General features: G+C 50.7%; 1 protein-coding gene across 11 annotated transcripts in view; it reads right to left on the reverse strand.

Annotated features, from left to right (window-relative positions):
* Positions 1–26,560, reverse strand: part of ARFIP2 (ARF interacting protein 2) — a 294,672-nt gene that overhangs the window by 48,135 nt on the left and 219,977 nt on the right. For all 11 annotated transcript variants that reach the window (XM_078658736.1, XM_078658738.1, XM_078658739.1 and 8 more), the window contains one exon: positions 9,608–9,720. In XM_078658736.1, coding sequence (XP_078514862.1) covers positions 9,608–9,720 — 113 coding nt within the window. The remainder of the gene's footprint in view (positions 1–9,607; positions 9,721–26,560) is intronic.

Below are 26,560 nucleotides of genomic sequence, written 5' to 3' on the forward strand. Positions count from 1 at the left end.
TGCTCTAGGGTGTCGTAATGCGCCCTATCATAACGTGCCAATAGCGCCTGTGTGTTCGCAATACGTCAGAAATTGGCAGCCTGCGCAGCTACTCTTTTGCCCCCTGCCTCAAGCACTTTAGACTCCTTGTCTGGGGGAGGAGCTTCACCCGTTGTCTGGGAGTTTGCCCGTTTGCGGGCATTTGCGACCACAAGAGAGTCTAGCGGCAACTGTCCCCGAATGTATGCTGGGTCAGCAGGTGCTGGTCTGTATTTCTTCTCGATGCGTGGATTGACCACTCTCGCTCTGGTAGGGTCTTTAAAGATTTCCGCTGCATGCTTAAGGACATCTTTGAGCATAGAAGTGTCTTGACTGTCCTTTCAGAGACTGAAAAAGTGTCAAATAGAAAGTCTTCCTCCACTGGGTCAGCATGCATGTCCACATCATGATTAGCAGCTGCCCGTTCAATGAGTGCATGAAATCCTGCAGAGTCCTCTGTTGGGGATGCACGTGCACTGAAAGGCTGTGGGTCTTGCCCCACATGTTGGATTCCCTGGTCACCTATGTCGTCATAGGAATCCTGTTGTGCATCGGGGTCATTGATGGGGAAAGTGTACTGGTCATCTTGTCCATATTCCTCTCCCCCAGAGTGGTTTGGGGAAGGGGTTGGACTCCTTCTAGGTGGAGGCTGGATAGGTTCAACCAGGGCTGGAACGTCCTGTGCAGGCCTTTTCTTCTTCAGTGGGATTACATAGGAGTCCACTGGTTGGGAAGTGATCTTCCGCTTATAAAGGGTCAACTTGCCCGTGTCCGCGTCGATAAAACGCTCAGAATCGTCTCCTGAGTCGAGTTGTCGACCCAATATTCCAGTAGACGTGGAAGAGTCCGATGTCTTTGGTGCCGTCTTTGGAGCAAAGGCCTTTGGTGCCTCCTTCGGCGGCAGAATGAAGAGAAGTTTGCCAGCAGGCTTAGCAGGCATGTCCATCGGCTTCTGGTGCGACGGCGCCGGAGCCGACGTGGCAGAGGCCTTATCCCGTATTCTTTGGAGTGAAGTAGCGATGAGAGATGCGTCACTCACAGCGGCACTTGGCGCCGACGAGGAGGCCCCCACCTTGCCTTCGGTTCCGACGTCCTGTGGTCCCTTGTGAGCCTTAGACGTCGATGCTGCATCCGTAGACACAGAGTCTTTGGACCGATGTGTTGAGCTTCCGCCCTTCGATCCGTGGGATTTTGCAGACTCCGTCTCAACCATGCGTCCGACTAACGGCGTCCCAGTCGGCACTGAATGTTTGTCGCTGACTTTTGTGGACTTTGCCGGCGTTGCCCCGGTCGACCCGTGCCGGACGACCTTCTTAGAGGACGCCTCCCCCGCCGATGACTTCGGCACTGTCGAGTCGACAGTTTTCTTCGACTTCTGTGGACCGGAGGCCGACGGAGCCGATAAGGTAGCAGGCTTTGGTGTTTTAGGTGGAACGACCGCCATTTTAGGTGCACTCGAATCCGGTAGTTTCGGTTTCGTTTTCGGGTCGGCCATTTTAGGTGTAGTCGATACCGATGCTTTCAGTTTCGGTTTCGATACGGGCTGCGTAGCAAGTATGTCCGTGGCCGGGCCTGAAGGCGGGGCCGTGGCTTGCGGTGCAGGGTCTTGGGTAAGGCCGAGTGGCGATCCCGTGACCCGAGCCTGATCCGTGTAACTTTCGGGGCATAGCTCATCCCCTGAGCTATCTTCCGCGGCCCCATAAACTTCTTCGTCGTCCCCTACCTCGTCGACGTATTCAAGGTCTTGATCCCTGACCCCGTCGTTGTCTTCGGGATCGGCCTCGACCTCCGTCGCGGGTGGTGAGATTTCAAGATGATGGCTTAGGACCTCTTCTTCCGGGTCGCCGAAGATGTTATCTGGTGCCGGGGCCGCCTGCCGGGCCTCGAGGCGCACCGCGCGCCGAAGCTTGAGCGTCTTCTTCGACCTGAATCTGGAGCAGGCCATGCAGTTCTCCTCGTTATGGTCTGGCGAGAGGCATTTATTACAGACCGGGTGCACGTCGATATGTGGGTATTTGGACCCACAGACGGCACAGTATTTAAACGGGCTCCGCTCCATGTTGAAAAGTCGTGGTCTTGCTGCGATGAGAAGGCCTCGAAGTCCGAGGAGTGATACGACTCCGCAGATTCCGACTCAAAGAGGCGGAAGTACTCAAACAATACCGACGTAATGAAACGAAGGCCTTTTGGCCTTAAAGAAGTGAGTTTTCTCGGTTCCGACAGAGAGACGTCGAGACCGCATCCGAACCCAATGGCGGAAAAAAACAATCTGGGGATGGAGCCGATGCCCATGCGCACTGTAGTCCAGGGGAGGAGCCACCTATCTCAGGATACTTCGAAGACTCTTCCAGGACAACAATGTGCGATCATCTGGACCCAACACTAGGCGGCGATCTATGCAAAAGATATGAATTTAGCAGCCCACATGCCTCGAACCATTCTGCACACCTGGTAGATGGGTCGCCATTATCGTCAGTCCTCTGGCTAGAAGCCAACGCCAGATCGCCTGCGCCTCCTGCGACAGAGTGCGCGATCTCGAGCCCCCCTGCTTGTTGAGGTACTACATCGTGGTCGTATTGTCCGTCTGTACAAGCAGAGAGTTGGTCTGGAAGGACGGATGAAAGGCCTTCAGTGCCAAGTGAACAGCTCTGAGTTCCAGGAAATTGATGTGATATGTGGACACCGTCTGGGACCATGTTCCTTGTATCTGTAAGTCTCCGGAGTGCGCCCCCCAGCCGTGGAGAGACGCATCCGTCACGATAGTCTGTGTGGGAATGTCCTTGTGGAAGGGAACCCCTCTCAGGAGATTCTCCGCTGAACACCACCACTTCAGAGACTGAAGAGCATGCAGAGATAGTCGTATCTTATCGTCCCAAGACCCTTTCCTCTGATCCCACTGATCCTCCAAGCACTCCTCATGTGCAGCCGTGCGTGTGGCGTGAGGAAGATACAAGAGGCCATCGACCCCAGTAGAGAAGACACCGTCCTCACTGTTGTAGATGGAGCGATCATAAGAGCCTGAGCTTTCCGAAGGAGTGCTAATCGTCTCTCCTCCGAAGGAGACACGCTTGCTGACAGCGTATTGATGGAGGCTCCCAAGCACTGTATGCACTGGACTGGAGTTGGGACAGACTTGGACATGTTGATGTGCAACCCCAGCTTGTTCAAGAGAACGCACGTCTTCTGGAAGTGCGCTTGAGCTTCCGAGAAGGAGGAGGCCTTGATCAACCAATCATCCAGGTACGGGTAGACAAAAACCTTGTTCTTTCTCAGGTGTGCAGCTACCACTGCCATGCACTTCGAGAATGTCCTGGGCGCAGACTTTAGCCCGAATGGCAGTACTGTGTACTGATAATGATTGGCGCCGACTTGGAATCGCAGGAACTTCCTGTGTTTGTGTGCAATGGGCACATGGAAGTACGCATCCTGTAGGTCTATAGCAAATAGCCAGTCTCCCTGTTGCAGCTGAGGATAAATCTGATGCAACGACAGCAGGCAAAACTTCTCTCTGCGAATCCACTTGATTGCTTGTCGCAAATCCAGAATGGGCCTGAACACGTTCTTGTCCTTCTTGCGAACCAGAAAGAACCGTGAGTACAGACCTCTTCCCCTTTGAGACAGAGGTACGTCTTCTATCGCCCTTTTCCTCAACAGGGTATCGGCCTCCGCCTGGAGCTCGCGCAGCTGAAACTGCGAGCTGACCGGTGAAATTGCTGGAGGCAGGCTGGTGAGCCGAAGACTGTATCCATTGCAAACAATATTCAGGACCCATTTGTCCTGAGTAATTTTTCTCCACTCTGCCAGAAAAAATGTAACGCTTCCCCCCACCGGAGCGGGTAACGGATGTAGGGGAAGTAACCGCTCAGGGCCGAGACCCAGCCGGGCCTTTGTTCGCTGCTGCGGACTGCTGTCCGCCTCTGCCCTTCTGACGCTTCTGTATTCAAAGAAAAGATTCCTTTCTGTGTATTTATTTCAAAGGGTGACCATGAGGCCTATCCATGTCAATTAGCTATTTTATTCATTTGCAATTGACGAAGACAAGAAGTCAAAATTTAAGCTCCACACTAGGATGATTATACTTTTTACTCAAAGTTTATTTTCATAAAAACTCATATTTAAGAATTCATTTTTAAATACACATTCAATTTTACACTGTGGTGCTCTGGTACAGGTATATATCCGCTAACTAACAATTCCGTATTACGGTTTCTATCACAGAGTCGCCACTTTATGATATGCACTCAATATGCAAAATACACCAATACAGTAAATCAATAAAAACATTTTTTTCACATTAAAACAGTCCAAAAGTCGATGCGTTTCGGTGCGTTTGTTATGCTTGATGCACCTTCATCAGGACAAAATAGATTAAAAGCAGGTATACTTCTTCTTTCTAAAAAAGTGAATAGAATGCATATAGTTAGTGCGAGATCCCTATTTTGAGTTATCCTAGTAGTGGGCATTTGCTTCAAAATTATTTTAATCTATTCTTACTTATAATTAAAAGAATAGACGTCCTTCAAGTAATTTCTATGGACGTTTTGTTCTTAGTTGGTCTGGTGGCACTTCTGGAAGGACCTCCGGAACTGCTGCGGCTGTTGTTGCTGCTGTCCCGAAGTCTGCCCACGCCCCCTGCCCTGCGCCCTAAACCGTCTCTGGAATGGACGGTAGGTCTTCTTCTCCTTGGGCTTCTCCAACCCAACGGCCGTCAGGGTCTCTGCCTCCGCCTTCATGCGGGCCATCTCGTCATCCGCATGCTTGCCAAACAGGGTTTCCCCTGAGAAAGGCAGATTGGCCACCCGCTGCTGAGCCTCTGGCTTGAGCAATGTAAGGCGAAGCCAAGCGTGGCGTCGTTGGTTGACACCATGACAGTATCCATGTGCCGCCAAAAGAGACACATCAGCAGCCGCGCTGATGAGTTGGTTCGAAACCAGCATCCCCTCCTTCAGAATCTCTTGAAAGTCCTCTTTCTTCTCTCGAGGAAGGAGCTCAGCGAATTGCTGGAGGGACTCCCATAGGGCACGATCGTATCGCCCTAGCAAACCCGCGGCACTAGCCGCCTTCATTGCAGTAGATGCCGTCCCACAGACCTTTCTGCCTGCCGAGTCTATCCAGCGGCTCTCCTTATCAGGAGGTACTGTAGAAGACGGGGTGGTGGCATGTTGTTTCCTAGCCGCCGTCACTATGACAGAGTCCGGTGTCGGATCCATCCGAAGAAAAGTCGGGTCAGAATCCGGGGCCCGTTATTTCTTAAGGAGTCTGGAGGGAACAGCCTTCGTCACCGCGGGAGTGAGAAACAGCTCCTCGGCGGGCTCTACCAAGCCCGGTACTAGAGGCAGCAATGGTCAAGACAGGTGCTTTTTATGGAGCGTCTCGAAAATCACAGACGTCGTAGGTGTAGGCACCGTCACCGTGATGCCCAACTTAGCTGCACCCCGCAGCAGAACATCCCTGAATGTGACAATGTCGTCTACGGGCGACACCCTCGTCCCAGGGGATTCCGACAAAGTCGGTGAATAGTCTCTGGTCCCAGAAGAGTCCGTGCGGGACCGTGATCTGTGCCTCCTGTGGCGTCGTCTTGATCTCGTTGACAACCTGTGACAACTCCGCGATCTCCCTCTCCGACCGGAGCGAGAGCGCGATCTCCTTGGCTTCGGGCGCTCCACAGGCCTCACAGGAGTAGGCGACCGTGGCCTGACTGGGGGCCTCGGCTGAGGGGTCCCCTTAGGCGGAGTCGGATTTCGCAGCAGCGAAACTGACCTCGGAGGAACCATAGGCGGTTCACCAGTTGGAAGCCGAGGGAGAGGCTGAGGATGAGGTGGAGGCGGGGTGGGAGTCCGCGGCGGAGGTTCCTTGGGCAAGGGAGGAGGAGGTTGAGTCGACCTCATCTTAGGAGGTGTATACACCTCAGAGTACACCGAGCCCGGTGACTTTCCCTTCTTCTCAGGCGATGGAGAGTCCCCTATCGGTACATGCCACCGGCTAGAATGACTCCTGGCGCCAGAACTCCTTCTGCGCCTTTTTGGCGTCGAAGAACGTCGCCCTGACGGCGACCGTCGGTCCCTCGACGTCGACCGCCCCCTTTTCGACGGTGAGCACCTCCTTCTCGACGGCGAACGCCTCTTTCTCGACGGCGAACGCCTCCTCCTCGACGGCGACCTTCGCCTCGACGGCGACCGCCTTCGCTTCGACGACGAGCGTCTCCTTGACGCCGAACGCCTGTGAGACTTCGACGTCATCCTCGACGTTAAGGATCCCCTTGACGCCTACCTCCTCTTCTTCGCTGACGGCGAAGTCGCCTCGATGGCGAGCGCCGACGCCGGGTCACCTCTCGACGTCGAATACTCGACGACGACGCCGCCGCCGCCGACGAGACTGTCACCGGTGACGTCAACGGCGGTCTATTCAGTTCCCTCGATGCCGAGCGTCGACGTCGCTTCGACCCAGAGCCCTGGTGAGACGGGGAACAGACTGTAGCCATCCCTCTCGATGCCGTCGTCGGTGCTATCGACGCCGACGGAGAATAGGGACGTTTGCTGGTCTTCCTGCCCCTGGGGAGCCCCCCAGAGGCCTCAGCATGGGCAGAGGCCGCCTGCCCAGACCCACCTTGTGCCTTCAGTCTTCTGTCTTCCAGGCCTTGGAACCTGATCTTCATCCTATCTCTCAGGGTCCTGCTGGAGAAGCCCTGGCAAATGTCACACTCCTCTGGGACATGAGATGAGGGAAGGCAGATGATGCACACCTCGTGTGGGTCCGACTTGGCCTTCTTCCTCGAACACTCTGGGCATTTATCAAATAATGCAGGCATTTTTGATAAAAAGAACTGCACAGAACACTAGAAGAGGAAGAGGGCACCAAAATATGTTGAATGTAGACACACACACTTTAAAAATGCAAAACAAATTCTAATAAACCCAAAAAAGGGAGAGCTCAATGCTCACGGGTCCTGCTAGCAGGAGCCGGAAAAAAGAACTGAAAGTAAAAGGGACCTGCAGTGCATTCTGGGATACTGTGAGACTTCTGGAAAGTTCTCTTAAAGGCACAGTATCCTGTTCTGAGCCACATAATGGCAGCCTATGGGGCTTGTCTGTCCACTGCTTCCTCTCTATCATTCCAGAGGGTTTTGCTGGTAAAGGCAAGGTTTTTCTCTGTGGAGAAATCTGGACAGGCTGTGCTGTTTGTGGATTTTTGGTGGAATTTCTAGTTGAAGTACTGGACAGTGTAGCCTGTGGATATAGGCTGCATTATCTGTCTTTAACCCCTTCCATGCTCATGACGGAACGGTTCCGTCATCAGCGTCGGTGCTCCGGTGCTGATGACGGAACATTTCCGTCATGAGCCAATACGCTTTTAAACCCTTCAGCACTGCAGCGAAATTCGCGCAGCACTGAAGGGGTTAAATTCTCTCTTAAGTGTCTGTGCAGTTCTGCATGTTTTTGACAACTTAAGAGATTATTTTTGATTGCTCCGGTGTCCACGCACATGGGTGGGACTATTCACTAGATTATGACTATACACAGAGACCCCCTACTACAGAAGTGTGACCACAGAGACCAAAACCACCATCATGAGGGTACAAGAGAACTGTGACCACAAAGAGGGATACCACCATCATGACGGTACGAGAGAACTGTGACCATAGAGACGGATACCACCATCATGACGGTACGAGAGAACGGTGACCACAGAGACGGATACCACCATCATGAGGGTATGAGAGAAGTGCGACCTCAGTCGCACCATCATAAACTGACAACCAGAGGTCGTACAAGCATGCTCGCTAAGTTACATGGAAGACAAGACTCAGGCGTGTAGCATCTATCATGAGCCACTGCCACCAGCAAACATTACAAGGTGTCCATTGAATGCTTAACAAGAAGGGGCACTAGACGGGCACAGACACTGCATGGAATCAAAGCACATCCTAAGACAGCGCTATTAATGCGCAATCACCAATTATTATCTCACTTCACGCAAGAGACAATAAGAGGGTACATGACAGGGGAGACATGCTAATTATATAGGCACAGACTTCAGTCAAACTTCAAGCAACAGTGCCCCCTGCAGACCATGCGAAAGGAATACACACATACACAGAGCAACTCTAACTGCACCCCAAACAGCACACTATGAAATGGGAAGATACTGTTTGATGTCACCTCCAATGAACACATCACCAGCAAACAATGCAAAAAGAAAACCTCCATGGACTGACCAAACCCGCGAGCAGAATGCACTGAAAGAGGGCTCCTGCTGCTGAAAGCAGCTCTCTTCTCTTTATGCTGCACCAGCAAACACTGCAAGAGGAGACACACAGTGCTTAATTAAAACCAATATTACCAACCACACACACTGAAGAAAGAAAACACACCCACGCCGACCGACAGCACAGTCAGCAACAACTACAAGAGGAACAGGCTGCCCGGTGCCTGGGGGCCAATCAACCATCCCACCAGCAGACTGAGCCAAAGGAAAATAAACAAGGCCAGAAGGACTCAGTTTGCAACCCACAGACATGGCAAGAGTAACTAAGCGACCAGTGGCCTCAAAGAAGGACCAATAATGTAGGATTAATGATGCGTCAAACGAGAAACTGACCAATGGCTTGAGTCAACCCCTTCTGCAAGGGGAGCCCAGCACAGAGGAGCAGCAAACACACCCTGCAGCCTGCACAGCAACACCAGACCCACGTGAACACTCGAGCTTCACACACAGCAAGCAGCCTCTCGAGACAGAAGGCTGAAGAGAAGGACGACAGGAGCCCAAAGAAGATAAAACTGCCTGCTGCTTAGACAGCTCAGCGAGTTAAGCACGTGCTGCTCCTACCTATGAGAGGGGGTTGGGGGGACCAGCAGGCTCTGAATCCAATCCGGGCCCTGCCGTTCATACTTACAAGGGAACATGGGTAACAGCGATGTACAGCGCTACAAAACGACACACCGGAGTAGCAAGCACTAGATATAGAAAGCAATTGTAACATTATCAGGCGAATCAGGGCCTTGAAACAATAACGGATTGATGCACAAAGACAAGGTGAGAATTGCATCTGAAGAGGGGGCGCAGAGAATGAACCCCCCAGCCACATACATTTTTGGATGTATGGGGAGCATGCATTATCCTGCTCGCTTGTGGCGCCTTTCAGCGCTCATTGCTTTCCACTGAACAACTTAAAACATTTATATTTAAAAACAAGACATCCGTAGGTACAAAGAGGATAGGCCAGGGCGAGGGTGGGTGGCAGAGTGGCAGAGTGGCAGAGGGATGAGTGGGCAGAGGGATGAGTGGGCAGAGGGATGAGTGGGCAGAGGGATGGGTGGGCAGAGGGACGGGTGGGCAGAGGGACGGGTGGGCAGAGGGACGGGTGGGCAGAGGGACGGGTGGGCAGAGGGACGGGTGGGCAGAGGGACGGGTGGGCAGAGGGACGGGTGGGCAGAGGGACGGGTGGGCAGAGGGACGGGTGGGCAGAGGGACGGGTGGGCAGAGGGACGGGTGGGCAGAGGGACGGGTGGGCAGATGGATGGGTGGGCAGATGGATGGGTGGGCAGATGGATGGGTGGGCAGATGGGGTGCAGATCAGAGAAGGCCTTACCTTATATGTGTTAATGCCCCATTTTTTGACCACGTCGAACTTCTCCACGGCCAGACCCCGCGACAGCTCCTCTGACATGGAAGGGCTACTGTGGCACTGGTGCATGTTGGAGCCTGAGAGCAGGGCACCCCCACAAATAAAGCAAGACAAGACAAGTTCAGTCTTCAAAGCAACAGCACAACGATATCAAGAACATTCAGTCAAAGCTGGGTCAGTGGGACCTGGGTGGAGACCAGTGATCCCCAGCTTCTAGGTGAGACCCCCACCTGGAAGGAACCCAACGACAATTGACAAGGTGGATCTCGCGATCACTTCCACTGTTGGTGAGAGGCCAGAGCCCACGCCACTAGCACCCACTGCCACTGGACTTCAGCTCCTGAGAGGCCAGCACCCCCTCCCAGCCACTGGACTTCAGGTGAGAGGCCAGCACCCCCTCCCAGCCACTGGACTTCAGGTGAGAGGCCAGCACCCCCTCCCAGCCACTGGACTTCAGGTGAGAGGCCAGCACCCCCAGCCACTGGACTTCAGGTGAGAGGCCAGCACCCCCTGCCAGCCACTGGACTTCAGGTGAGAGGCCAGCACCCCCTCCCAGCCACTGGACTTCAGCTCCTGAGAGGCCAGCACCCTCTCCCAGCCACTGGACATCAGGTGAGAGGCCAGCACCCCCTCCCAGCCACTGGACTTTAGGTGAGAGGCCAGCACCCCCTCCCAGCCACTGGACTTCAGCTCCTGAGAGGCCAGCAACCCCTCCCTGCCACTGGACTTCAGGTGAGAGGCCAGCACCCCCCCCTGCCACTGGACTTCAGGTGAGAGGCCAGCACCCCCTCCCAGCCACTGGACTTTAGGTGAGAGGCCAGCACCCCCAGCCACTGGACTTCAGGTGAGAGGCCAGCACCCCCTGCCACTGGACTTCAGGTGAGAGGCCAGCACAGCCCGCAACTGGACTTCAGGTGAGAGGCCAGCACAGCCCACAACTGGACTTCAGGTGAGAGGCCAGTACCCCCTGCCACTGGACTTCAGGTGAGAGGCCAGCACCCCCTCCCTGCCACTGGACTTCAGATGAGAGGCCAGCACCCCCTTCCTGCCACTGGACTTCAGGTGAGATGCCAGCAGCCCCTCCCAGCCACTGGACTTCAGGTGAGAAGCCGGCACCCCCTCCAAGCCACTGGACATCAGGTGAGAGGCCAGCACCCCCTCCCAGCCACTGGACTTCAGGTGAGAGGCCAGCACCCCCTCCCAGCCACTGGACTTCAGGTGAGAGGCCAGCACCCCCTCCCAGCCACTGGACTTCAGGTGAGAGGCCAGCACCCCCTCCCTGCCACTGGACTTCAGGTGAGAGGCCAGCACCCCCTGCCACTGGACTTCAGGTGAGAGGCCAGTACCCCCTGCGACTGGACTTCAGGTGAGAGGCCTGCACCCCCCCCAGCCACTGGACTTCAGGTGAGAGGCCAGCCCCCCCACCACCATACTTCAGGTGAGAGGCCAGCACAGCCCGCGACTGGACTTCAGCTTCTGAGAGGCCAGCACAGCCCTGCAACTGGACCTCAGGTCCTGAGAGGCCAACACCTCCTTCCACTGGACTTCAAGTGAGAAGCCAGCATCACTGGACGCACTTCGTCAAACTCTTAGATGTATGAAACCCGTCAGGTGCAGTGCCACTAGACACACTTCTACTCTGGTCCCGGCTAAAGCAGTACGTAACTTGGGAGTTATGCTTAATGCTAATCTAACTTTGGAAATACATGTAAATAAGTTAGTGGGGAACTGCTTCTCCCTGATCAGAGCTTTGAGGAAGATCCTTCCGTTGCTGCCAAAGACGGCCAGAGCATTGGTCGTTGGAAGTACCATCCTCAGCAGGTTGGACTATTGTAACGCCCTACTATTGGAGGCCCCAACATTTCTGATTGAACGCCTCCAAAGAGTCCAAACCTTGGCAGCCAAATTGGCACTGATGAAACCACGACGTTCATCAGGCTCCTTGGCCCTTGCAGAACTCCACTGGCTACCAATAATTCAGAGAGTTCAGTTCAAGTCTCTCTGCTTGGTTTTCAAAGCCCTCCATGGCTTTGGACCCAAACCTCTACAGGAGACCTTTGTATGGTATGCTCCATCAGGGTACCTTCGTTCCTCCACTGTCTGTTTGGTGAGAGCTCCTAAAACTCGAAGAGCCAAGTCAGGAGGTAGGGTGTTCAGCTCTGCCGCTGCTAAACTCTGGAATAACCTCCCTTTGGAAATTAGACAGTCCCACAACCTTTTGCAGTTCAGGAAAAAGGTCAAAACATGGTTGTTCCCTAGAGCTTGACAGCTCTGAGGACTTCCTTGGCATACTCATTTTGCCACCCGCTGAATGATGATTCATGTACTATAGCGCCAAGATTACTGTTGGGTGATAGCTGCGCTCTATAAATACTGCATACAAATACAAATACACACTAGGTCAAACTCTCAGAAGTATGAAACTCATCAGGTGCACCACTACTGGACAAACTAGGTCAAACTCTTAGATGTATGAAACCCATATGTAAATCATACATTCACCCCCAGTCAAGAGATCTGGGTTAAATCCATCGTTCTTTTGCTCAGCAGCCAGGCTAGCTTAAATCCAGTGGCATAGTGAGCAAGGGCCATACCCATCCCACTTAGGGTGAAAAGCGCTACGAAAACAAATGATGGACGGAATGATGAATAAATCATACATTCACCTCCAGTCAAGAGATCTGGGTTAAATCCATCCTTCTTTTGCTCACCATGCCATCCCAGTTTAGACCCAGCCATATGCAAATCAGTCTTGACCCTGCGCCCCATGGGAACAGTTCAGCCCGAACTGCCAAGCCAGGTCCTCCCCGGACCGGAAACAAGCATCCTGGGACCGGTTTCTGGGCATTACCCTCCATCACCCAGGCTAGCTTGAATCCAGTGGCACAGTGAGCAAGGGAACCACGTCTGGGTATACCCATCCCACTTAGGTTGAAAATAGTCTGGACTGTTCCCATGAGGCACAGGGTCAAGACTGATTTACATATGGCTGGGTATAAACTGGGGTGGCAAGGTGAGCAAAAGAACAATGGATTTAACCCAGATCTCTTGACTGGGGGAGAATGTATGATTTATTCAGCATTCCGTCCATCATTTGTTTGCGTAGCACTCTAGTAGCGGTGCAACAATTGACGGTTTTCCTACATCTAAGACTTTGGTGGTGTGTGTAGGTAGGGGTATACCCGACGGGTTTCATACATCTGAGAGGTTGACATAGTGTGTCTAGTCTCCTATCCCTACACAGAGGTTTAAGTGAGCTCCACTATTAACGACAGCCTCACCCGCGTTTTCCCCGAACTGCTTCTTACTACAAATGTACATACTACATGTACCTTACTCCAGTACTGCTGCTCTCAATAGATGTTTCATTATTGCCGACTACATCTTTTAAACGCTGCAGAGCTATACTCCTGCCAACCACAAATGTAGACACCTCTCACAGGACCCAAAAATGTATGTATCATGTCATTTGTGTCCCACTTGAAAGACTACACAAGCTCTTATCCTATTACCTTGTGTTGTGAAGTGTTCAGCCCCTCTTCGGGGTCTAGCACTGCAACACCAAAAATTCTTAAATAAATAAAAATATTTGATATAACATTATCATGAAGGAATCTCGTGGGGGGGTAGTAGTTTAAAGCTTTTTTCACTACAGATGACTCACAGTCCATGGTTATCTGTTTCCAAACCATGTTATAACTTGACAAATAGTCCTATACATAAGATAATAGACCCACCACAACTTGTGTTTGTTTCACAAAACCCACATTTGATTCACTCCAGGTAAGGATCACTGTCGAAATCGCCCACAAGTAACTAAAACGCCTGCCACGGACGTAGATCAAAGATGGACACATACATGACGTAGATCAATTAGTGGCCAACAGCCCAGATGTAAACTATTGAAGGACCCCATCACAAGGGTAGAACAATAAAGGACCCATCCTAGGGGTAGGACCATAAGTGACTCATCCCAAAGGTAAGCAAATGAAGGAGTCATTCCAAGTGTGGACCATTGAAAGGTCCATCTCAACCCCGGATCAATAAAGGACCCATCCCAATAGAAAACCAATGACACAGGACGGACCCACTCCAAAGGTAAGTCAATGAAGGAGTCATTTCAAGTGTGGACCATTGAAAGGCCCATCTCAAGAGCAATCATGGACAAGTCAGTGAATGACCCACTTCAAGAGCATCAAACATGCATAGGTCAGTGGAGACCCCATCCCAAGAGCCCTTTCCATGGGTAGAGAACAAACAAGGACCCATCTTGGGTGTACGTGAAGAGATCGAGTACACATGCTTTAGTAATAACAGGTCACTGTGTCAGTGTGATTTATTCTGAATAATTTATTGATTAAGACATGCATATACTTTGCAGGCCTCACTGGGGCCAATAAAGATCTCTCCTAATCAGCCATAGGTGAAATTGATCTAATTGACAGATGTGGAAGGTGGGACATAGGAAAGCATTAGTAAGTAAACCTTCACTGCTCCAAATAGTACCAGAAAGACCCACGAGACAGCAGTAAACCTTCACTGCTCCAAACAGTACCAGAAAGACCCACGAGACAGCAGTAAACCTTCACTGCTCCAAACAGTACCAGACAGACCCACGAGACAGCAGTAAACCTTTACTGCTCCAAACAGTACCAGACAGATCCACGAGACAGCAGTAAACCTTCACTGCTACAAACAGTACCAGACAGACCCACGAGACAGCAGTAAACTTTCACTGCTCCAAACAGTACCAGAAAGACCCACGAGACAGCAGTAAACCTTCACTGCTACAAACAGTACCAGACAGACCCACGAGACAGCAGTAAACCTTCACTGCTCCAAACATTACCAGACAGACCCACGAGACAGCAGTAAACCTTCACTGCTCCAAACAGTACCAGAGACCCACGAGACCGCAGTAAACCTTCACTGCTCCAAACAGTACCAGAAAGACCCATGAGACAGCAGTAAACCTTCACTGCTCCAAACAGTACCAGACAGACCAACGAGACAGCAGTAAACCTTCACTGCTCCAAACAGTACCAGACAGACCAACGAGACAGCTGTAAACCTTCACTGCTCCAAACAGTACCAGAAAGACCCACGAGACAGCAGTAAACCTTCACTGCTCCAAACAGTACCAGACAGACCAACGAGACAGCAGTAAACCTTCACTGCTCCAAACAGTACCAGAAAGACCCACGAGACAGCAGTAAACCTTCACTGCTCCAAACAGTACCAGAAAGACCCACGAGACAGCAGTAAACCTTCACTGCTCCAAACAGAACCAGACAGACCCACGAGACAGCAGTAAACCGTCACTGCTCCAAACAGTACCAGAACGACCCACGAGACAGCAGTAAACCTTCACTGCTCCAAACAGTACCAGAAAGACCCACGAGACAGCAGTAAACCTTCACTGCTCCAAACAGTACCAGACAGACCCACGAGACAGCAGTAAACCTTTACTGCTCCAAACAGTACCAGACAGATCCACGAGACAGCAGTAAACCTTCACTGCTACAAACAGTACCAGACAGACCCACGAGACAGCAGTAAACTTTCACTGCTCCAAACAGTACCAGAAAGACCCACGAGACAGCAGTAAACCTTCACTGCTACAAACAGTACCAGACAGACCCACGAGACAGCAGTAAACCTTCACTGCTCCAAACATTACCAGACAGACCCACGAGACAGCAGTAAACCTTCACTGCTCCAAACAGTACCAGAGACCCACGAGACCGCAGTAAACCTTCACTGCTCCAAACAGTACCAGAAAGACCCATGAGACAGCAGTAAACCTTCACTGCTCCAAACAGTACCAGACAGACCAACGAGACAGCAGTACTCCTTCACTGCTCCAAACAGTACCAGACAGACCAACGAGACAGCAGTAAACCTTCACTGCTCCAAACAGTACCAGAAAGACCCACGAGACAGCAGTAAACCTTCACTGCTCCAAACAGTACCAGACAGACCCACGAGACAGCAGTAAACCTTCACTGCTCCAAACATTACCAGACAGACCCACGAGACAGCAGTAAACCTTCACTGCTCCAAACAGTACCAGAGACCCACGAGACCGCAGTAAACCTTCACTGCTCCAAACAGTACCAGAAAGACCCATGAGACAGCAGTAAACCTTCACTGCTCCAAACAGTACCAGACAGACCAACGAGACAGCAGTAAACCTTCACTGCTCCAAACAGTACCAGACAGACCAACGAGACAGCTGTAAACCTTCACTGCTCCAAACAGTACCAGAAAGACCCACGAGACAGCAGTAAACCTTCACTGCTCCAAACAGTACCAGACAGACCAACGAGACAGCAGTAAACCTTCACTGCTCCAAACAGTACCAGAAAGACCCACGAGACAGCAGTAAACCTTCACTGCTCCAAACAGTACCAGAAAGACCCACGAGACAGCAGTAAACCTTCACTGCTCCAAACAGAACCAGACAGACCCACGAGACAGCAGTAAACCGTCACTGCTCCAAACAGTACCAGAACGACCCACGAGACAGCAGTAAACCTTCACTGCTCCAAACAGTACCAGAAAGACCCACGAGACAGCAGTAAACCTTCACTGCTCCAAACAGTACCAGACAGACCCACGAGACAGCAGTAAACCTTTACTGCTCCAAACAGTACCAGACAGATCCACGAGACAGCAGTAAACCTTCACTGCTACAAACAGTACCAGACAGACCCACGAGACAGCAGTAAACTTTCACTGCTCCAAACAGTACCAGAAAGACCCACGAGACAGCAGTAAACCTTCACTGCTACAAACAGTACCAGACAGACCCACGAGACAGCAGTAAACCTTCACTGCTCCAAACATTACCAGACAGACCCACGAGACAGCAGTAAACCTTCACTGCTCCAAACAGTACCAGAGACCCACGAGACCGCAGTAAACCTTCACTGCTCCAAACAGTACCAGAAAGACCCATGAGACAGCAGTAAACCTTCACTGCTCCAAACAGTACCAGACAGACCAACGAGACAGCAGTACTCCTTCACTGCTCCAAACAGTACCAGACAGACCAACGAGACAGCAGTAAACCTTCACTGCTCCAAACAGTACCAGAAAGACCCACGAGACAGCAGTAAACCTTCACTGCTCCAAACAGTACCAGACAGACCAACGAGACAGCAGTAAACCTTCACTGCTCCAAACAGTACCAGAAAGACCCACGAGACAGCAGTAAACCTTCACTGCTCCAAACAGTACCAGAAAGACCCACGAGACAGCAGTAAACCTTCACTGCTCCAAACAGTACCAGAACGACCCACGAGACAGCAGTAAACCTTCACTGCTCCAAACAGAACCAGAAAGACCCACGAGACAGCAGTAAACCTTCACTGCTCCAAACAGTACCAGAAAGACCCACGAGACAGCAGTAAACCTTCACTGCTCCAAACAGTACCAGAAAGACCCACGAGACAGCAGTAAACCTTCACTGCTCCAAACAGTACCAGAAAGACCCACGAGACAGCAGTAAACCTTCACTGCTCCAAACAGTACCAGAAAGACCCACGAGACAGCAGTAAACCTTCACTGCTCCAAACAGAACCAGACAGACCCACGAGACAGCAGTAAACCTTTACTGCTCCAAACAGTACCAGAAAGACCCACGAGACAGCAGTAAACCTTCACTGCTACAAACAGTACCAGACAGACCCACGAGACAGCAGTAAACCTTTACTGCTCCAAACAGTACCAGACAGATCCACGAGACAGCAGTAAACCTTCACTGCTACAAACAGTACCAGACAGACCCACGAGACAGCAGTAAACCTTCACTGCTCCAAACAGTACCAGAAAGACCCACGAGACAGCAGTAAACCTTCACTGCTCCAAACAGTACCAGACAGACCCACGAGACAGCAGTAAACCTTCACTGCTCCAAACAGTACCAGAAAGACCCACGAGACAGCAGTAAACCTTCACTGCTCCAAACAGTACCAGAGACCCACGAGACAGCAGTAAACCTTCACTGCTCCAAACAGTACCAGAAAGACCCACGAGACCGCAGTAAACCTTCACTGCTCCAAACAGTACCAGACAGACCCACGAGACAGCAGTAAACCTTCACTGCTCCAAACAGAACCAGAAAGACCAACGAGACCGCAGTAAACCTTCACTGCTCCAAACAGTACCAGACAGACCAACGAGACAGCAGTAAACCTTCACTGCTCCAAACAGAACCAGAAAGACCCACGAGACAGCAGTAAACCTTCACTGCTCCAAACAGTACCAGACAGGCCCACGAGACAGCAGTAAACCGTCACTGCTCCAACAGTACAAGACAGACCCACGAGACAGCAGTAAACCTTCACTGCTCCAAACAGTACCAGACAGACCCACGAGACAGCAGTAAACCTTCACTGCTGCAAACAGTACCAGACAGACCCAGGAGACAGCAGTAAACCTTCACTGCTCCAAACAGTACCAGACAGACCCACCGGACAGCAGTAAACATTCACTGCTCCAAACAGTACCAGAGAGACCCACGCGACAGCAGTAAACCTTCACTGCTCAAAACAGTACCAGAGAGACCCACGCGACAGCAGTAAACCTTCACTGCTCCAAATAGTACCAGAAAGACCCACGAGACAGCAGTAAACCTTCACTGCTCCAAACAGTACCAGACAGACCCACGAGACAGCAGTAAACCTTCACTGCTCCAAACAGTACCAGAAAGACCCACGAGACAGCAGTAAACCTTCACTGCTCCAAACAGAACCAGAAAGACCCACGAGACAGCAGTAAACCTTCACTGCTCCAAACAGTACCAGAAAGACCCACGAGACAGCCGTAAACCTTCACTGCTCCAAACATTACCAGACAGACCCACGAGACAGCAGTAAACCTTCACTGCTCCAAACAGTACCAGAAAGACCCACGAGACAGCAGTAAACCTTCACTGCTCCAAACAGTACCAGAAAGACCCACGAGACAGCAGTAAACCTTCACTGCTCCAAACAGTACCAGACAGACCCACGAGACAGCAGTAAACCTTCACTGCTCCAAACAGAACCAGACAGACCCACGAGACAGCAGTAAACCGTCACTGCTCCAAACAGTACCAGAACGACCCACGAGACAGCAGTAAACCTTCACTGCTCCAAACAGTACCAGAAAGACCCACGAGACAGCAGTAAACCTTCACTGCTCCAAACAGTACCAGACAGACCAACGAGACAGCAGTAAACCTTCACTGCTCCAAACAGTACCAGAAAGACCCACGAGACAGCAGTAAACCTTCACTGCTCCAAACAGTACCAGACAGACCAACGAGACAGCAGTAAACCTTCACTGCTCCAAACAGTACCAGACAGACCAACGAGACAGCAGTAAACCTTCACTGCTCCAAACAGTACCAGACAGACCAACGAGACAACAGTAAACCTTCACTGCTCCAAACAGTACCAGACAGACCAACGAGACAGCAGTAAACCTTCACTGCTCCAAACAGTACCAGAAAGACCCACGAGACAGCAGTACACCTTCACTGCTCCAAACAGTGCCAGACAGACCCATGAGACAGCAGTACACCTTCACTGCTCCAAACAGTGCCAGACAGACCCACGAGACAGCAGTAAACCTTCACTGCTCCAAACAGTACCAGAAAGACCCACGAGACAGCAGTAAACCTTCACTGCTCCAAACAGTACCAGAAAGACCCACGAGACAGCAGTAAACCTTCACTGCTCCAAACAGTACCAGAAAGACCCACGAGACAGCAGTAAACCTTCACTGCTCCAAACAGTACCAGAAAGACCCACGAGACAGCCGTAAACCTTCACTGCTCCAAACAGAACCAGACAGACCCACGAGACAGCAGTAAACCTTCACTGCTCCAAACAGTACCAGAAAGACCCACGAGACAGCAGTAAACTTTCACTGCTCCAAACAGTACCAGACAGATCCACGAGACAGCAGTAAAACTTCACTGCTCCAAACAGTACCAGAAAGACCAACGAGACAGCAGTAAACCTTCACTGCTCCAAACAGTACCAGAAAGACCCACGAGACAGCAGTAAACCTTCACTGCTCCAAACAGTACCAGAAAGACCCACGAGACAGCAGTAAACCTTCACTGCTCCAAACAGTACCAGACAGACCCACGAGACAGCAGTAAACTTTCACTGCTCCAAACAGTACCAGACAGATCCACGAGACAGCAGTAAACCTTCACTGCTCCAAACAGTACCAGAAAGACCAACGAGACAGCAGTAAACCTTCACTGCTCCAAACAGTACCAGAAAGACCCACGAGACAGCAGTAAACCTTCACTGCTCTAAACAGTACCAGAAAGACCCACGAGACAGCAGTAAACCTTCACTGCTCCAAACATTACCAGACAGACCCACAAGACAGCAGTAAACCTTCACTGCTCCAAACAGTACCAGAAAGACCCACGAGACAGCAGTAAACCTTCACTGCTCCAAACAGAACCAGAAAGACCCACGAGACAGCCGTAAACCTTCACTACTCCAAACAGTACCAGACAGACCCACGAGACAGCAGTAAACCTTCACTGCTCCAAACAGAACCAGACAGACCCACGAGACAGCAGTAAACCGTCACTGCTCCAAACAGTACCAGAACGACCCACGAGACAGCAGTAAACCTTCACTGCTCCAAACAGTACCAGAAAGACCCACGAGACAGCAGTAAACCTTCACTGCTCCAAACAGTACCAGACAGACCAACGAGACAGCAGTAAACCTTCACTGCTCCAAACAGTACCAGACAGACCCACGAGACAGCAGTAAACCTTCACTGCTCCAAACAGTACCAGAAAGACCAACGAGACAGCAGTAAACCTTCACTGCTCCAAACAGTACCAGACAGACCAACGAGACAACAGTAAACCTTCACTGCTCCAAACAGTACCAGACAGACCAACGAGACAACAGTAAACCTTCACTGCTCCAAACAGTACCAGGCAGACCCACGAGACAGCAGTACACCTTCACTGCTCCAAACAGTACCAGACAGACCCACGAGACAGCAGTAAACCTTCACTGCTCCAAACAGTACCAGGCAGACCCACGAGACAGCAGTAAACCTTCACTGCTCCAAACAGTACCAGGCAGACCCACGAGACAGCAGTACACCTTCACTGCTCCAAACAGTACCAGACAGACCCACGAGACAGCAGTAAACCTTCACTGCTCCAAACAGTACCAGGCAGACCCACGAGACAGCAGTAAACCTTCACTGCTACAAACAGTACCAGGCAGACCTACGAGACAGCAGTAAACCTTCACTGCTACAAACAGTACCAGACAGACCCACGAGACAGCAGTAAACCTTCACTGCTCCAAACAGTACCAGGCAGACCTACGAGACAGCAGTAAACCTTCACTGCTCCAAACAGTACCAGAAAGACCCACGAGACAGCAGTAAACCTTCACTGCTACAAACAGTACCAGGCAGACCTACGAGACAGCAGTAAACCTTCACTGCTCCAAACAGTACCAGAAAGACCCACGAGACAGCAGTAAACCTCCACTGCTCCAAACAGTACCAGACAGACCTACGAGACAGCAGTAAACCTTCACTGCTCCAAACAGTACCAGACAGACCCACGAGACAGCAGTAAACCTTCACTGCTACAAACAGTACCAGACAGACCCACGAGACAGCAGTAAACCTTCACTGCTCCAAACAGAACCAGGCAGACCTACGAGACAGCAGTAAACCTTCACTGCTCCAAACAGTACCAGAAAGACCCACAAGAGAAAGACACAGCACCAGAATGACACGAGACATGGGCTGATGCACGATACAACAGGAGGCTAATGAACATAGACAAAACAGAAGCTAGCCAATGGTATGCAAGTGACTGATTCATCACTCTGGTAAAAGAAGAAAGGGGTCAGCCTACAACAAAGGAGTCATCCCAAGGAAGCCCTATGAAGGTGCATCCCAAAGGTAGGAAAAAGGACCGAGTCCAGAAGTAGGCCACAGCTGCTGAAAGGGTAAAGATGTGTCTCAAGAAGGGCAAGTAACAGTGCCTATGGAGGACTATTTTGTTCTAAACTGCATTAGTTCAGTGTTTTACCACTATCTCCAGCCGAGAGAATTAGCAGACCCTCTCACCAATGAGTGTATGGGCTACTAACCTGTTCTGTTCTTTATGGAGAAGAAAATTTCCATTATCTCTGCTACAGCATATAGAAATGGAGAAAAACGTTGCTACCTTAGTGGTGGGGAGGAAATCTATGGCATGTGTTTAGCCTCTCTCTACTTTGATATAATTCAGGATGAGTAAAAGAACTGTTTGTATACACAGCCATCTGATCTACAATCATCTTCCACTTACTCACAGGCAGACATGAATCACCATGGCTTTTAGACATGGCTTGTTGTCATTGTTGTTTTTTCGGTACTCCGTCGGTTTCAATGGTTGGGTGGAAGGTGCCTGCAGAGGGTTTATGCTGAATGAACACACTATATAAACACCTTCACTCACTCGGATAATTTGTGCTGAATGAACTCGCCATATAAACACCTTTACTCACTTGGATGATTTCTGATTAATGAGTGCACTATATAAACACCTTTGCTCTCTCTGACACTCCTTTAGATATTTCACATCTGATACGCAGCCCTCCAAGAGTTTCAAACAATCCTGATGTTACAAACAAAAAGGCCCTTTCTGTACAAAACTGTTAGATCTGTCAGCCTTAGGGTGGTCTTCCCCCAAACTTTTTGCCTGCTTACTTCCTCTTTTTGTTGGCCTTACTACACTAAGCACTTTACCACTGGCCTACTCCTCTCACAGGATAACATTGGGAATTCCTTATTACACTTTTGCCACTTCGCTGCAGAGCTAATTCCCCCGCGGCGCTGGGGGGAGGGGGGTGCGCGCATCGCCACGGTGCTTGTGACGAGCACGGCTCGTCACGCTGCACGGTGGCGCTGTGCTCATGACGAGCTGCGCTCGTCATGACCACACCCGTTTTCGTGGAACGCTCAGCACAGCAGGGGAATTATCCCCGCGTGTGAGCGCCGCGCGGGTCATGACGAGCTCAGCTCGTCATGAGCACCGATGGTGTTAAGCTGTAATTCTTGATTGAGGATTGGCTCTGTCATGTTTTATATCATTAGAATGGTCTCACATACAAAATGGTGAGGATTCAGATGGTATCAGGAGTGCCAATACTCCACCTCCGCAAGCCGCACCCAGTAGTAGCTCGGCCGCTTCCGCAGGTGTGGAGACTGCCTTTAGCAGAGGCCTCTATGTCTACTGCTTCTCCCACCATCCTCCACCAAGCCACCATACTTTGTCACAGATATGTGCGAGACACAAAGTAAAGCACTCATCTAGGCAGCTCTCACCTCTACTGGGAGTTCTGGATGCATGGTCATCAGATTTCTCGTTGCTGAATTGCACAAGTCCTGTAGATTGGTATGATATACCAGGTATACAGAAATGATGTAGTGCAGGCTCCAGAAGACGCTGAGGAATTGAGACTGGGCACCAAGATTATGGGAGTGCTTCACCTGCCCACTCCCATCACTTAGCTCATACACAGCACCACCCGCCTACCTTCCAGTAAAATGCGGTGATATGGGGCATTAGAATCTGGGGCATCCAACACCCGTATCCCCACCACGGCTCCATTCTAAGGGTGGGGCCACAAGCCGGGAGCCTCAAGGGTCTTTGAAGCCCCCAACGCAGCCATGGTGGAACGGAGCGGAGAAAACCATGCCAGCAAAGATAGCCCCGTCAAGGCTCTGCTCTCCGTCTCCAATTCACCTCTGAGAGTACCTCGCAATCGAGGCCGCAGCAGGGAGGAATGGAAAACCAGAACCCCAGCCAGGCCACACCAGATCCACTTGGAAGCTCATGCATAATCAAACTTGAAGCCCTGGGCTTTCACACAGTAAACGGGCAAAGCCTATTGGATCAACCAGCAGTATTCACCACATTGACAGACAGGGCAAATCCCACCTTGGACTACACTTTGGCATAGTCCGAATTGTTCTTGGGAATTACCAACTTTTCTATAAAAGTGAGACTAGAGAGTGACCCTTCTGCCCAGACATTTGTATTAGAGATCACCCCACCTCTGGACCCAGAGAGTAAATGTTTATCCTCATCCCCACAGTTGTTCAATATGAGGCGCCTCACATGGAAGGATTCGATGACAGCGAGCATCATGGATTTCATCATCCTCTACTTTAAATCAGTCAACATGTGTAACCTTCAGCATCTCACCCGTACAGACCTGGAGATCTCTGTGACGGTCCTCACAACAACATTTCCAACTAAACCTCCCAGTAATCACGGCTGCAGTACAATCAGGGCCAAATAGTTCACACCATGACTACAGATCATGAAAAGGCATCTCAAAAGGGAGCTTAGACATATTCTCCCTCTGGGTGGCCAACTCAGTGAGGAAACCAAAAACAAAATCGTCAACATGAAACAAGCTTATAAAAATGCTATCTGGGCAGCCAAACTTAACTTGATGATGGGCTTCTGGGCTAAACTGCTTCATACATGCACACAAAAAAATTCTAAATCTTTCTGGGCTGAAATCAACAAATTGGCAAATGGCCATCCCCAGCACCACATTCCCGGCATTACAGAGTTGGCCTGGACAACACATATAGTTGCAGCTTACAATCAGGTTGACCAGGACCAGTCGCTGCTAGTGCAAGCAGAGGCCCATTGGCAGCCTTTTCAAAGTCCTCAATCAACAGAGGTGTTTCATCTCACGATGAACCACACACAGGTCGCACATACTTTGAAAAGGCTCACATCCGAGGAGGCACCAGGGACCAATGGCCTTCCAAACAGGTTATTTAAAAGGGATCCCACCGCTTCTTGGGCCACTCCATTAACACCGCTATTCAACCATGTCTTGTCAACAAACACCATCCCAGATTCATGGTGAGGCAGTATATTACGACCAATCAGGCAAGCGTTCAAAGCCCACCAACTATAGATTAATCACCTTAAATGACGTAGAAGCCAAGATCTACGCTTTAAACTTACCTATCGACCCAGAGCATTCAGTCAATCATTCAAACATTGATCCGAAAACGCAGACTGGCTACAGAGCAGGATTGAGCACCTTAACCAATCTGCTGGTGGTAGCCCTACTCGCTGATCAAGTAACCGCAAAATCCAGCAAACTCTACGCCTACTTCATCAATTTAAAGTCCAGCAGGCTCAGCTGTGGGAAAAAATGTCTCACTTTACTGAAGTCAATCATTACTCTTTTTACCAACACTTGGGTACAAATTAAGATCAGCGACGGCAGAGGAACCACACAAAAAAACTCCACCAACAAAGGCCTGAAACTGGGGTGTGTACTGGCCCCTTGTTTATTTAATATTTACAACGCCGACCTCGATCGTCACCTGTCCCAGTGCTGAGTGACCCCCCCCCGCAGGGCCAAGAACAGCTCAGAAGCAGGCAATACGCAGACAACATCGTCCTGCTCAGCAAAACACCAGTCGGCCTGTAGAGCTTGATAGACCAATTATCGGGATACACCACCAGCCTGAGGCTGGATCTCAGTTTCAGCAAAACCAAGGTGCTTGGCTTCTGGAACCCACACAGCAATATGCAGCCCAAACTCACTAGGTGGGCCATGGGCAATGCCCTAGAACCGGTGAAATGCTCCAAGTATTTTGGTGTCCATCTAGACTCTTATTCAACTTTCAAAAAGCATCTCCAAATAAGACTATTTATTGCAAACAACCTGTTGTTTGCATTTAAAACCCTACAACAAAAGACACAAAACACCATCTTCTTCAGTTGTGTTTGCCAAATTCATGCCTTCAATATCCTATGGCTCTGATCTTAAACACCCTACAATTGAGCCTCTTCAAAAAACTCTTTGCAATATCACAGCATGTCTCCCTAGCCCATATCAAGCTCCAGTTCTGCCTGCCCCACCAAGGAATGAGGCTTTAGTCAAATTGTGTTGGAGGCTGAGGTCAGCCAAAGGGAATAGAAAAGCAGTCCCACGAAAAGAAGTCATTGTTCCCTCTAAGCCAGCGGTCGATCAAAGTGCTGCAATTAGAGGAAGCTTAGCACACCCCCTTAGAACCTGCCTTCAAACGTATCACCAATAGTAGACAAGCTTTTATCACACATCAAAGACAAGTCTGTACTTGCGAGTAAATGGCATGCGTGGGCAGTCATGCTATCGTATGTGGCCTGGGGCCACAGTCGTACCCGTCTTCTCACTTCTCTGTGGCCAATAAACAGAACTTGATGCTTATCAGCCTCGGCGTCTTTTCATCTAAGGACCTCGTTCTCTCCTGGAAGCAGTCTGGACCAACCAATCAGTGCCGTCTTTGCGGATACACCAATGAAATACTGCTCCATCTACTTTGCATGTGTCCGGCCATGCTATACCACAGGCAAAAACTCCTACGTCCATCTCTAAGATTCTTGCAAGTGAGGTCATGTCGTCTAGCAGTACTATAGCCCTACTAAGAGGGGACCCGGCGCATTTATCATGCAAGACCGTGAGGTTCCTTAATCTTGTATCTAAGAACCTGGAAGAGCACAGCACTTGATATGACGCGCTCATCTAATTTTATTTGCCACCAGAAGGTCTCTATCAGCATCACCTCAACAACGTCCAGGAGTAACAGGCCTGCAAAGAGAGGATCCGGCACAATTACTATGTCAAGCTGCGAGGATTCTTAGTCTAGCCTCCAAGATGCCAGAAGAGCACAGCACCAAAAATGAAGTGTTCCTCCAACTTGATCTGCCATCTGAGGGACTCTTGAAGTAGAACTTAAGCATCGTTCTGGCAGCAAGTCAGCCCGGCTTCAACCCGACCTTGAGATGACACTGCCAAAGCCCCGGACTGGCTGGTGCTACCATATAAACGCACCGAGCATTACGCACTTTATTCC

This window comes from Lissotriton helveticus, chromosome 8, assembly GCF_964261635.1.
Source record: "Lissotriton helveticus chromosome 8, aLisHel1.1, whole genome shotgun sequence".
NCBI classification, from domain to species: domain Eukaryota; kingdom Metazoa; phylum Chordata; class Amphibia; order Caudata; family Salamandridae; genus Lissotriton; species Lissotriton helveticus.